The 12489-nt window shown below is 33.6% G+C and overlaps 1 protein-coding gene across 4 annotated transcripts; it reads right to left on the bottom strand.

Annotated features, from left to right (window-relative positions):
• Positions 1-4763: 4763 nt before the first annotated feature.
• LOC118742358 (dolichol kinase) lies at positions 4764-6986 on the bottom strand. 4 transcript variants are annotated; one of them, XM_036474371.1, is made up of 6 exons: positions 6677-6984; positions 6306-6484; positions 6004-6242; positions 5762-5941; positions 5186-5666; positions 4764-5100 (listed from the first exon to the last, which is right to left on the bottom strand). In XM_036474371.1, the coding sequence occupies exons 1-6, from the start codon at positions 6784-6786 to the stop codon at positions 4883-4885; spliced, it is 1407 nt and encodes a 468-aa protein (XP_036330264.1). In that variant the 5' UTR covers positions 6787-6984; the 3' UTR covers positions 4764-4882. The 4 variants fall into 4 exon arrangements, with proteins under 4 accessions (XP_036330264.1, XP_036330262.1, XP_036330266.1 ...); XM_036474372.1 differs by having other exon boundaries at positions 4893-5021; positions 5080-5100; positions 6004-6484; positions 6677-6986; XM_036474369.1 differs by having other exon boundaries at positions 6004-6484.
• Between the last annotated feature and the right edge of the window lie 5503 nt (positions 6987-12489).

Raw genomic sequence — 12489 nt, 5'->3', positions numbered from 1 at the left:
TTGGACGAAATTTTGATCACATTTTGTCGTACTTCATACAAAGTGGCTGCCGAATTGTAGACAAATGACGCTTACGACAAAATTTTACTAAAGAAAGTCCTTCATAAACTCAGAACTAATTAACAATAAACATTAAAAATTAAATAATTTAAGAATTTTGTGAACTAGTAACATTTTCAGAGACTTTGTAGAAAATCTATTTTCGCCTTTTTGAGAAATTGCATTCCTAACTTCAATCGCGATTTCCCACAACCTGCCGAAATTAACATACGACAATCTTTTACCCAGGCGACGATATGTGGTGATAAGTGGGCAGGGTCACGCCCACTTTCCAAAATTTGATTTAAGCGTATATCTTGCTAGAAAATTATTGCAAACTTCAATTTCGAAAAAAGTAGCTTCAGTATGGGTGCATTCCAAAACGTCAAAATACAAAGCATCAGTTTCTTTTATTTCTAAACCACACTAAAAGAAGAAGTCTAACTTGCGCAACCTAGTAGAAAACTAGTATCTGACCGTAGTTGCACACATTTGGCACTACAATCTACTGAGGTTTAGAAATAAAAGAGACTGATGCTTTGTATTTTGACGTTTTGGAATACAGCCTATTTACCGATTTATCGAAGATTTGGTATTTCTTCAAATCACTGTTATATGGGATGTGGGCGTGGTTATTGTCCGATTTTTAAAGTTTTCCGCTATTTTACCAAGACCATCAATTGTGCCAAGTTTGGGAGAAATTGGTGGGTGCCCATTTTCCAAAAATTTATAATATTCTTATTTTTTGCTTAAAAATCTTTGTAATATCAATTTTGAGTGAATAAGCTTCAGTAGTTTTACGATCGCCCTCTAGCCAAACTCTATTTCTGTGTTGGAATTTAAATGTTGCTGAAAATTACAAACGTTATTAAAAGGGAAAAAAGTGGCAAAGCCCACACACATGATTTTAAGGAGCAAGATAAAAATCTTGAACAATACGGGACAATACATAAATCTTTTACTCCACAAAACTCAGGCAAATACAAAATTTTTACGATAAAAAACCCACCATGCAAAACATGAGAAATAGGCAACAATCGTCAATGGCAACAAATTGGCGACTCACCGATTTATTGCTGTGGTGACAAATCGGCAACATCACTTCATTCATGTCAATTTTGAATAAAAAAGTTCTCAAAAATTCCAAAACTTATGAATATGGCGTCAATAGTATTGGCCAAAAGCATCTAAATTATGCCCAAGGACAAGATTGATAAAATAGGAAGCCTCACAGCGAGAAAATGAATTAATTCCGATTGTAAGTTGCAATTTGGTATACAGAAAAATAAATGAAGTATTAAAAAGAATAAAATTATTCCAAATATCGCCTGAAGCGATAAGAAAAAGACTCATTCAGGCAATAAGAAAACGACTCGCCCAGGCGAGTTGCCTTCGGCGGACGTTTTAGAGCGACCGGTAATAAGAAATCGATTCGATGGCAATATTACCGGCAATAAATTTGTTTCCGAGGGCGACACGTTTTCTTATTGCCGGCAACACAAATTGTTTGGTGGGAAGTTATTACACGAAAAAACGCACATACAGATATTTCACCAAAAAAAAATATTTATTCAGTTCAGAAGTAGAAACCTGTCTTATTGTGTTTCATTGTAAATTTATTACCTTTTTATCAAGTTTATTTTTTGCATATTTTGGGCCACTGCGGGCCAGTTTTTCAGTGCTCGGCCGTGGTTTAAACGCCCGATCTGACTGATTTAAACTAAGATCAGCCAATCAAATGTCAGCCAGCTGTTCAATTTAAACTCAGTTTACTTAATCTAAGTTTAAACTGGCACTGAAAAACTGGCCCTAAAATGTCTCCATTAATACTGCGTACCCCATTTTTTACAATTAGTTAAATTTGAATTTATGCCAAAAAAATGAACTCCTGACCATAGCGCAATGATGAGCAACTGATTGTCAAAATATTGCTCTTCAAACGCTTGAGGCAGAGTCGCACAAAACTTCGCTTAGAACCAGAGCTGGGTAAATGCAATTACATTACAATTACAATTACATTCCTCAGTTATTGTGATTAAGATGCAATTGATTCAGTTAACAGCAAAGGAATCGATTACTTTTTCAATTCCTTGAAGTAATTTCAAATGGAATTGTTTTTTCTCTAATTCCATTACAGGGAATTTCATAATGTTATTGGAATAAATTACGTGCTGGTAATGTAATTTTTTTCCAATTCCTTTGAAAGGAATTGAAAATGTAATTGATTTTTTTCGAATTCCATTCCTCAAAGTAATTGAAAAAGTAATCAAAAAATTTATAAAAAAAAAGTTTTTACTGTTGAATTGCAATAGCTTTGTTAAGTTTCTTGGTTGCTAACTGCTTTGAATAAATAACTTATACCTAAGTAGTATTACTAATTGGACTTTAAGAAAACTGAATAACTTAGACTGTAGCTGTTCAGTTTATAGGGTAACGGTTCGCGGCAGATGAGACCCATAAATGGCGAAGCAGGCATAACCCGCCCGGACTGTTGCTGCCTTGGGCACTGCTGTTCTCTTGGACTAATCCCTGCGTATCTATAGGCACTGACTTAATTGTGTATATTGTGGTACCCTTAATTCTCCCCAAAATGGCGTGCCTTCTGGGGCCTTTGAAGTACTCTTAACTGGTATCCTGCGTTACAAATGAGGAGAGAGCCCGCTTGAATTACGAGCCCTGCCGGACTGGAGATCCTACCTCCTAAGAGTTTTATAAACAAATTGCATTGCTGTGGCTAAATTTTGATGATAACACTGTAACGACGCTAAAGTTACACAAAAAAACGCCGAGACGTAAAATTAATTTTAAGTAGTATATAAGTAGTATCTGTATACCGTTTTTTTTAGATAAGGTCATTTAGTCAAGTTAGTTTCATTTTATGTTTTCATTGCGAATGAAAAAAATTCAAACTTTAACATGGTCATACGGTCATGTACGATATGGCGTATGAGTAACATTATTTCCTGCTAGTCAAGGTGTATTAAACAAGGTGGTGTTGGGGCGACAGCTGAGTTTTTCGCCGTGGAGGCCATTACGTCAAAATGATGTGTTTGTTGTAACTCATACCAATGACAGTACGGACATCAGCGTATAATTTGTTAGTGTAATTTTTTACTTATATACGGCCAACACCACCTTGTTAAATACGCCTTGCTGCTAGTATTTCATACAAAAAATTATTGCACTTTCACTCAACCCTTGCAAACTTGTTTATTTACCCATCGATTGTCATCGTTAGTAGTATTTTAAGCCGCAAAACAAGCAGATATTGGCTAGTCTATACTAATATATATTTTGAAAGCCGTTTTGTTCTGTTCTCCCATACAAACCGAATTTTTCAAACTGCATATATTTGTGGTAGAGGACTAGAACTGGGTATGGGAATATATACATATATAAGATCAATTCCATACTCATGGAGAAAAATTTGCCTGGTTGGAGAATGGGGCATGGCACCTCCCATATAAACCGAACTTTTCATATTGCATATCTCTGGAAGTGTTCATGGTAGACTGTTAGCCTTTTTAAAACTCTTTAGATTGACACCCATATGCCAACATTTCATTTATTTTATCAATTTAACTGAGTTACAATTTCCAAATAGGCAGCCCCCTCAAAAATATTTCCAACAGTTATCTTTCTTAAACCTCTTTAATTTGATACCCATATTGTATTATTTTAGTTAAATTTTCAAACAGATGGCAACCCTCCTTAAACATATTTTCGGTAGTAAGCCTTCTTAAATTTCTTTAGTTTGACACCCACATGGCAATATTTCTTTTATTTTATCAATTTGACTGAGTTAAAATTTTCAAATAGGTGGCAACCCTCGTCAAAAATACTTCCAATAGTTATCTTTCTTAAACCTCTTTAACTTCATACCCATATTGTAATAACTCATTAATTTTATCAATATAATTGAGTTACAAAATTTTAAAATAGGTGGCAATCCTCCAAATGTTTGTGATATCATTGGTTTTGGTATATTACCGAATAATATAAAAAAAATTATTCAAATCGGTTCAGCCGCTCTCGAGTTTTGATGACCGTGTCATACGAACACAACATTTTTATATATATAAGATATACATAGAAGATGTCCAATGTGTGCTTTCGATTTTAATCTTTGACCACAACAAAAATTCCACATTGTACATTCGTGAATGAACTTTCAGTTTCTCGATTACTTTTACAATTCATTTGAGTAATTGAAAAAACTAAAGTACTCTTGCAGTTCCAGGTAATGGGATTGAAAAAAAAAATCAATTACATTTTCAATTTCATTCAAAGGAATTGGAAAAAAAATTTCATTACTAGCACGTAATTTATTCCAATTACAATTTAAAATTCCTTGTAATGGAATTAAAAAAAAAAAACAATTACATTTGAAATTACTTCAAGGAATTAAGAAAGTAATCGTGTATTGGAATAGCTGAAAGTTTTACTATTTATAAAGTTGCGTTTCCAATTCATTGCACTACCTACATGTCTGCTATTAAATTAAAACATACATCTAGAAAGGCCCCATCTCGCATCTTCGCTGAAGTATCTACAAAAAACCGTAACTAACTAAAATTCCCAAATTCACTTTTTATTGATTATGATGCTTTTAATCGAATTATAAGTCCTACATCGTTGTATGCAATAAAGAATTTTTGTTAGTTACGGTTTTCTTTGCATTTCAGCGACGATGTCACTCGTTTTGAATTCATATTGAATTATAGTTTCTTAGTTAATAAAGTGTTTATTCCGTGAATATCAAGCATATGTAACTAATTGTATAAGAACGAAATTGCACTTAAGGTTCTACGTTAATCAAGCACTTATTTTACTGTTATTGGTCTCAAATTGTATTTACAATTGTATAAAATATTATGGGTAAAGTTAAATTGTCTATTTGATCTGTTTGGGCTTCAATCAAAGCAGTTGCCAATGTTGCAATTCCAGCGGTAAACCACTTCAACGCTGACATACTGATGAGACTAAAAAGGTTTAGTAACAATATAGCTAACAACGTAGTGACTATAAACGCCAATGTACCTTCCAGCGATTTATCCGAGTCTGTAAAAAGTTCATTATCGAAGTAAGTACATACATAGGTATTAAATAATAAAACTAATATTCGTAAACCATAAATGAAACTTACTAGGCCATCTAATGCGGCCAAACTTTGAGCCGACCCAGCTGGCGGCTGTGTCACCAATTCCAATCGAGAGAACACCAGACAAAAGTGGAAGTATTCGGGGGTCATCACTTGCACCACAGGGGCATGTACTTATCCACATGGGCAAAGAGCAACCAATAAGTAAACAAAATGGTGTGAGGGCGAGTACGCCAGCATCTTTCTCATCCGAAAATGATGTAAAAGCTCTGCACAATGTTATCGACCACGGAGGTATATTAAAAACTCTGATTAATTCCAAAATAGTGAAAATTGCAAACGCTACACCAGATGCGATATAAAGAAAGGTGCATTGATAAACTACTCCAGGTATGTACACCAGCACTATTAGCAAATGGAATATCTTTCGTACTCTTGTGGTTGCTTTTCCTTCCTGGCTTGTTTCCCACCACACGGCTAAAAAAGTCAACACTACCAGCGCTATGTAGAAATAAATCATGTTAAGCTGAAAGTGAACAAATAGTTTTATATATTTATGTATACGGTGATGCGCTTATTAACCATGATTCAATCATGCTTATAACCATATACTTTTCTTACCCTAGCTTTGTCTTTCAATATGAAGTTCAATAAGGTAATTAGAGGAATCGGATTTGTAATTGGTGAGCATGTCACAGTGATGGCAAATAAAAATATTAGAGGATAAAAACAAACGGTGGTACGCAGGATATTGGCAGCAGCTAGTAGACAGCAAACAGCAAACAAATAAAATAGTGCGAACTGCAATTTAATAGTAAATTTTCAGTTCATACTGTATAGTGTTTCGTAGCCAAATTACAAACCATCATGATAACATTAAGATCATCAAAATCACTCCTAATTTGATTTGAGAACAAAGTGTTGGGCAGTTTGAGAATCACATTTAAAATAAACAGCATCAGTCCTTGTACTAGCACAGCTGCCTCACCAAAACTGAAACAAGCAGGACAGGCACGCATAACCCGTACATATGAGTTTTGATAAGAGAATGTAGTGACAAATCCCCAGAATAATCCGTAGCTCCATGGCTGTTGCAGTAGCGCTTTGTATAATAATGTCGTAATTAAACCAGGTACAAATGCAATCAATAGCTTAAGTAGCAAACCAGCTTTGCAAAAGATATAGAGAAAGAAGCATAGACTCTCTACGCACATGCCAACCGCTGCAATTGTAAGCATGCCATGTGTTGAAATATTCTCCGTGCATCTGACCTTGTGCACAAGATTAGAAGCGAGAGCAAGTGGAAGCAGCATGCATAGCCAATAGCCAGGTGAAGTATTCGGTCTAATAACATATATGTATATATGTGATGAGTAATGGTAATAATACAAAATTGAAGTTATAGCACATCGTTATCAAAGACTAAATTACGGAATGCCGTTATCAGCAGTAACCATTTTATAAGGTTAATTTAGGAACTACGAATTAATAAAAAAGGAAACTATACGATTTTTATCAAATTGAATATTTTCATACCTTCCTACTATGGCGGCTGATGCTCTTCCGTTTCCTGCACCTGAAACCCCCTTCACCAATAAATCATCTTCACTAGATTCTGTGCCAATATCGCCTTCTTCGATTACCATAGCTCCTGTTCCTACGCAAGAGAACTAGGCACAATTAAAAACTTTCGCATCTACAGCTTACACAAATATCTCCGGTTCAAATAGTTGCAATTTTCTTATCCTTTATCGAATGCAATAACAAAATGTACGAAGCTGTGTACTTTAGCAATCTACCATGCAGGTTCTTTCGATTTGCCTTTGTCATTCACAATTGAAGTATAATTAGAATTGTTCGATATTTAAGAAAGTATCGATATCATGAATCGATTTAATTCATTGCATATAAAATCGATATGGCGGTATATCGGGCAGAACAATATCGATATCGGAAATATCGATGTTGGAAATCTTACCCCAATTAAATAGAAGCGTACTCTTTAGTACGTTGCCGGTCTATTTCGAGGTATTGCGTCCAAAGGGGTGACCCGATCCAAAAAAAAATTTGCACACGCTTGTAGTCAATTGTCTGCACATTATTTAAACACCCACTTTTGTAAGTTTTGATCACTAATTTATTTACAAATCGGGTTTGAAATATGCCCTTTTTTGTAAAATTCGGAAATTAGCGTACATTTCCCCTTCACTTTACACTTTACTCGATTAGTTATAACTTTCATTAAATAAAAACACCTTCAAAATCACGCGTCTGACTTTGGTTGCATATGCAAATTAAATGGCGGAGTTCACCTGTCAAACTCCAAAATATGCAAAAGAATGAGAGGCAAAAGAAGATAGGATATAATCCAGTAAAATGTGTTCAGCTCCTTTTCTTCGCAAAACAGAAAGGAGAATTCTACTGCCTGAGGGTTATAATCCCTAAGTGCGGCCGAAGGCCGCCTACGCAGAAAGGAATTCTACGCAAAAATACATTTGTTATAAAGAACATTTTTTTTATAAAAACTTGTTTTTTCTATTTTCAATTAACTTTTTTATTCTTCGTCAAAATCGCCCGATATCTAATTTGGCATAATTTCTTTTATTAAAAAATGCCACAGTTTCTGTTAGTTGGGTCATATTCCACTTCAAACTGCTCAGTTTGCCTAAGAAAATTTCGTTTTCCCCCCTTTTTCAAACGGTTCCCTAGGGGTCTGTGGGAGGCCCCGAAAGGATGATGAAAAATAAACTTAAATATCGATATTGCGGGTGAAGTATCGTTGTCTTCGATATATCGGCCTTGGAATATCGATTCAAAAAATCGATTATCGTGCCATGAAATATCGGCATTCAGAATAATCCATACGATATCGAACATTCCTAAGTATAATCCAAGGCGAATTTATATAAGGTGGTGTTGTTTCATCAGCTGTGAGTAGCGTTTGATTGTCAAAATTTTGAATTTCGTTAGTGAGTGAGTGAAAACGTGAGAGTGTTTGCATTTTCTGTCGCCCTTTTTCATTCGGGAAGAATAGCTGAAATTTGACAATGGCCCGCTAAAAGCAAAAACAAAATACAAGTAATTGTTGTATTTGTTCAATCGATACCACCTTATATGTATTCGCCTTGGTATAATCTCGCGCTTATAGCCAGTGTTGCCGCGAATCGTTTCGTTTTAGCCAAATTCCTTTAAACAAAGGGTTAAAAAGAGCTAAAAAAGAGTATTTGTGGTTAAAAATGGTAGTTAAAAATTTTTACTTACATATACATATAAAAGTATACACGCAAAAATATTCAATAAGTAATGTTATAAAAAAAACAATGGAAAATAAGCGAATATTTTTGTATAAACGGGGAAATATATGACACCAGCAGTGGGATTCTGGCAATCGCTGCGCTAAATTTCCATCGTAAAAATTCTCTAAATAAAAATCAGTGGGACCTAAAAATGCGCAACATGGAAAAGTAACAGATGCAATGTGTAATTAGCCCAAGCTGACAGCATGAGGGCATGTAACTAAATGTTGCATGTTGTTAGGCGCACTATTCTATTTGAGATTTTTAGCGATCAAAATTAGCCATGGCGAATGTTGAAATCCGGCTGCAGGTTGCTAGCTCCATCAAGTGATTGTACCATCAGGCTCGAAGCATATACCTAGTGTGTATTGCAGCAGAAAATTTTTAGTTTCATTAGGGTTTACTTGCTGTTGTAAATGGATGCATGCATTTAGGCATGGGGGGGGGGGGGGATTAAAAAAAAATTTGCATCGATAACTTAAAGTTGTGATACACAATGGCTAGAGGCGTCGCACTATAGGCAAAACACGAGTTTTTTTTCAAAATCGTAGATCTTCGCTTAGAAAAGAGATAATGGAATGAAAATCTTTTTATCGTGAAGATAAATGATCATATAATATAGAGAAGTTATAACAACAATAACTTAACCCTCAAAATACCGTTCAAAATGTCACTTTTTTTTTAATTTTGGATTTTGGCTCCCATTCCACTAGAAAACACTATATCTAATACACCATTAGCACTGTTTCTGAAAGATTTCTCTTTATTTTATCTTAAGACTCGATTCTTGGGACATTGGATGCTGTACCCGAGTGGCCAGATTGGAAAAAGAAAAGCTACATTTAAACTCTAATAACTCGTAAACTAACAGCTTTCACAAAAAAATTTATATAACAATAATGGTTATACTGGTGGTACGCTTTTTAACCCTTTCAAGGCAGAGGCAAAATGGTTTTCAATATGTTTTCAACGTACTTTTTATTTATTTTTATTTATTTTTATTTTTATTTTTAATATTTTTTATTATTTTATTTTATTCTTTTTATTAATTTTTTTTTTATTATTATCTTACTATGGAACAATTTTCTACGATTAATATCTACGTCAACATGAGAAAAAGCACGTTCAAAAGCATATTGAGAACCTTTCTCCTCTGCCTTGAAAGGGTTAAAAGCGTTTCATATATGACAGACTGCATTAAAGGGTTAAATGCTGCATTCCATTATCTCTTTTCTAAGCGAAGATCTACGATTTTGATGTGGGCATTCTTTCATATATGTATGTATGTGCCATTTCTACCGTTATATATTTTTTGTCTACTCGGTTATTCCATGGGGAATTCATGCTTTATTTAAATTTAAAAAATTAAATTACTACACCATTTTAATTAATTAGTGTGTAGTCCAGTTTTGTTTTGTACAGAGTTCAGTTTTTACACATTGAATATATCTGCATATTTATATATTTACGCGTATCTATTTACATTTATTTATGTACAAGTCTACAAAATCTTATTAATTATAAAGCGATTTTTAATCTTCGTTGCTTAACACACAATTTTTCAATTACTTATTGTGTTGTAATCGGCACATCATTATGTACCGCTAACATCGGTAAACCATTCAGCCGCTCCTTAATTGTATAACAAGAAGGGACAAATAAGATAGCATATTCAACAATTGAGTAGTCTACTTGCAAAGTGTGCTATGTAATTTTTTTTTTAGATTTTTAGTTTTTGGTGGGTTTCATGTCCACTAACAGCAGAATGAAAAATGTTTGTATATTCTGAAAAAAAAGCATGAAATTTTAACTAATCTTGCAAAAGTCGCTATAATACTTATTTATACACTTTCAAATGTCTCCTCTTCTGTTTCAAAACTTGCAATATTAAATGTTTAAATATAAAATTTACAAATCTACCATACTGCAATTTTATTTTTTTAATGGTATTAGGCTCTTATTTATCCAAATTTTCAGGTAATAAAAAAAGATACAGTTCGGATGTTACTTGTTCTTGTAGACGTTTTTTTTTAATTTATGGTTTACTTTTATAAAATCACATAACGCTGTTTGCAAGTGGACTACTCATACATATATTCATTAAAAGATAATTTGTCATCCGTCTGAAATAAAAAAAATTTAAATCAGAAGGATAAAATAGTATTGTGTTATTAATTCAAAAGTAGCGTAGTTCAATGACGAAGGGGGGCGGATCTATCCCCCCATATCCCCCCCTGGCTACGCCACTGTATGTATATATACATATGTATGGATGATATAATAACTCTGATACTACTTTTCTAATACTTTTCATGTAAAGCCCTGCAAAAATGTCAAACAGCAAAATGACTCTCTGAAGTGAGAGTAAAAAGTGAGTAAAAAGTACGGAAACAAAAAACACCGGGTAAAATCTTGCAACTTCATTCAATTCACAACTCTCCAAAAATCGCTCTCATTTACATGATTTTGGAGTACGGGATAATTTTTCCTGTAACATCCTGCAAATTCGTGTAAAAACCTGTAAGTTCATTGAGTACTGGATCAGAGCTAATACAAGATTACACAAAGAGAAGACGAGAGTAAGAGGAAATACCAAACAAATGGATTTAGCTTTTCATTTTGCAAACAAAAGATGGTATGTTACAAGTATTAATGACTTTAACGTAAACCTAGCGAAAGCTGAAGCAGAACCACAGATCATATTCCTAAAAGAAAAACTGAATTTAGGAATATATACAAATATAAATGCTCAAACTACAAGCTCAAAAACAGTAATTGATGCGGTGTTTTCAAGATATTTTAACGTCTTTGAGTCACAAGTATATACAAGTGTCATATTTTATCTATCATACCGATAATTTCATGTATTAAAAGAATTAAAAATGAAAATTAATAAAAAATTAAGTCAGCATAGTGAATAAAATTAATTTAAATTAATGTTTAATTTCTAACCTAACCTACATGTATATGTATGTAACTGAATCGCCTAATAATAGGTTTACATATAAAAATATTATCCTCATTTTCGTGCTTAACTCCCTAATCTGTAATTAGAAAAAGAGATTAGCCTAGAACATTATAACTAAAAATATCTCAGATTAAATCGATACCTTTTTGGTGTTCAACCTAGGTTAATCGATTATACTTGCGAAGAACAGGAGGAATGCCAAACTCAAAAGTAAACAACCTAGTTTTATCGATTATACTTGCGAAGAACAGGGGGAATGTCAAATTTAAAAGTAAACAAAAATTTACGCTAGCAAGGAAAAGAGGTTTGTAAAGGTATTTTTAATAAAATACTAAGTTAAAATATATTTAAAGAGCATAATATGTGTAGCAGAAAAAAGTGACTTTTCCTCGAGTTGCGAGAATAACAACCAATTTGACAGCTAACGATCTTTGACTGAGATTATCTTACTTTATCTTACTAATCTTACTAATATTATAAATGTGAAAGTTTGTATGTTTGGATGTTTGGGAAATAATCACGCGGAAACGACTGAATGGATTTGCATGAAATTTTGTACGCAGTTAGCTTATGGGCCGGAGCAGTTAATAGGCTATTTTTTTAAGAGTTGCCACCTGTTAAAAAAGTTTAATTGATTTAATATGCGGGAACGACTCAATGGATTTGTATGAAAATTTGTACACAGATAGCCCATGACCTAGATTGGAAAATAACCTACTTTTCTTTAGACTTGCCACCTGTTAAAAAGTTTCGTTAAATTAATACGCGGAAACGACTGAATGGATTTGCATGAAATTTTGCAAGCAGATAGCTTATGACCTACAGTGGGAAATAGGCTAATTTTTTGGAAGACTTGCCACCTGTTAAAAAAGTTTAATTAAATTAATACGCGGAAACGACTAAACGGATTTGCATGAAATTTCGCACACAGGTAGCCTATAACTTACGTTAGAAAGTAGGCTACTTTTTTAAGAGTTGCCACCTGTTAGAAATGTTTAATTTAATTAATACGCGGAAATGAAAGAACTGATTTGCATACAAGTTTTCACACAGATAGCTTATGAGCTTGGTTGAAAAATAGGCTA

Source organism: Rhagoletis pomonella, unplaced genomic scaffold (assembly GCF_013731165.1).
Source record: "Rhagoletis pomonella isolate Grant_MI unplaced genomic scaffold, Rhpom_1.0 Rhpom_scaffold_00007, whole genome shotgun sequence".
NCBI classification, from domain to species: domain Eukaryota; kingdom Metazoa; phylum Arthropoda; class Insecta; order Diptera; family Tephritidae; genus Rhagoletis; species Rhagoletis pomonella.
This window is presented reverse-complemented; position numbering and strand designations above follow the sequence as displayed.

Bases quoted from the DNA above. Each gene is read 5' to 3' on its own strand.
- LOC118742358 (XM_036474369.1), bottom strand. From the start codon at position 6,786: ATGGTAATCGAAGAAGGCGATATTGGCACAGAATCTAGTGAAGATGAT. The intron at 5,942-6,003 runs GTTTGTAATTTG...ATTAAATTGCAG, and splicing joins ATCTTAATGTTATCATGATG to TTCGCACTATTTTATTTGTT. The intron at 5,667-5,761 runs GTAAGAAAAGTA...GTTCACTTTCAG, and splicing joins TATTGAAAGACAAAGCTAGG to CTTAACATGATTTATTTCTA.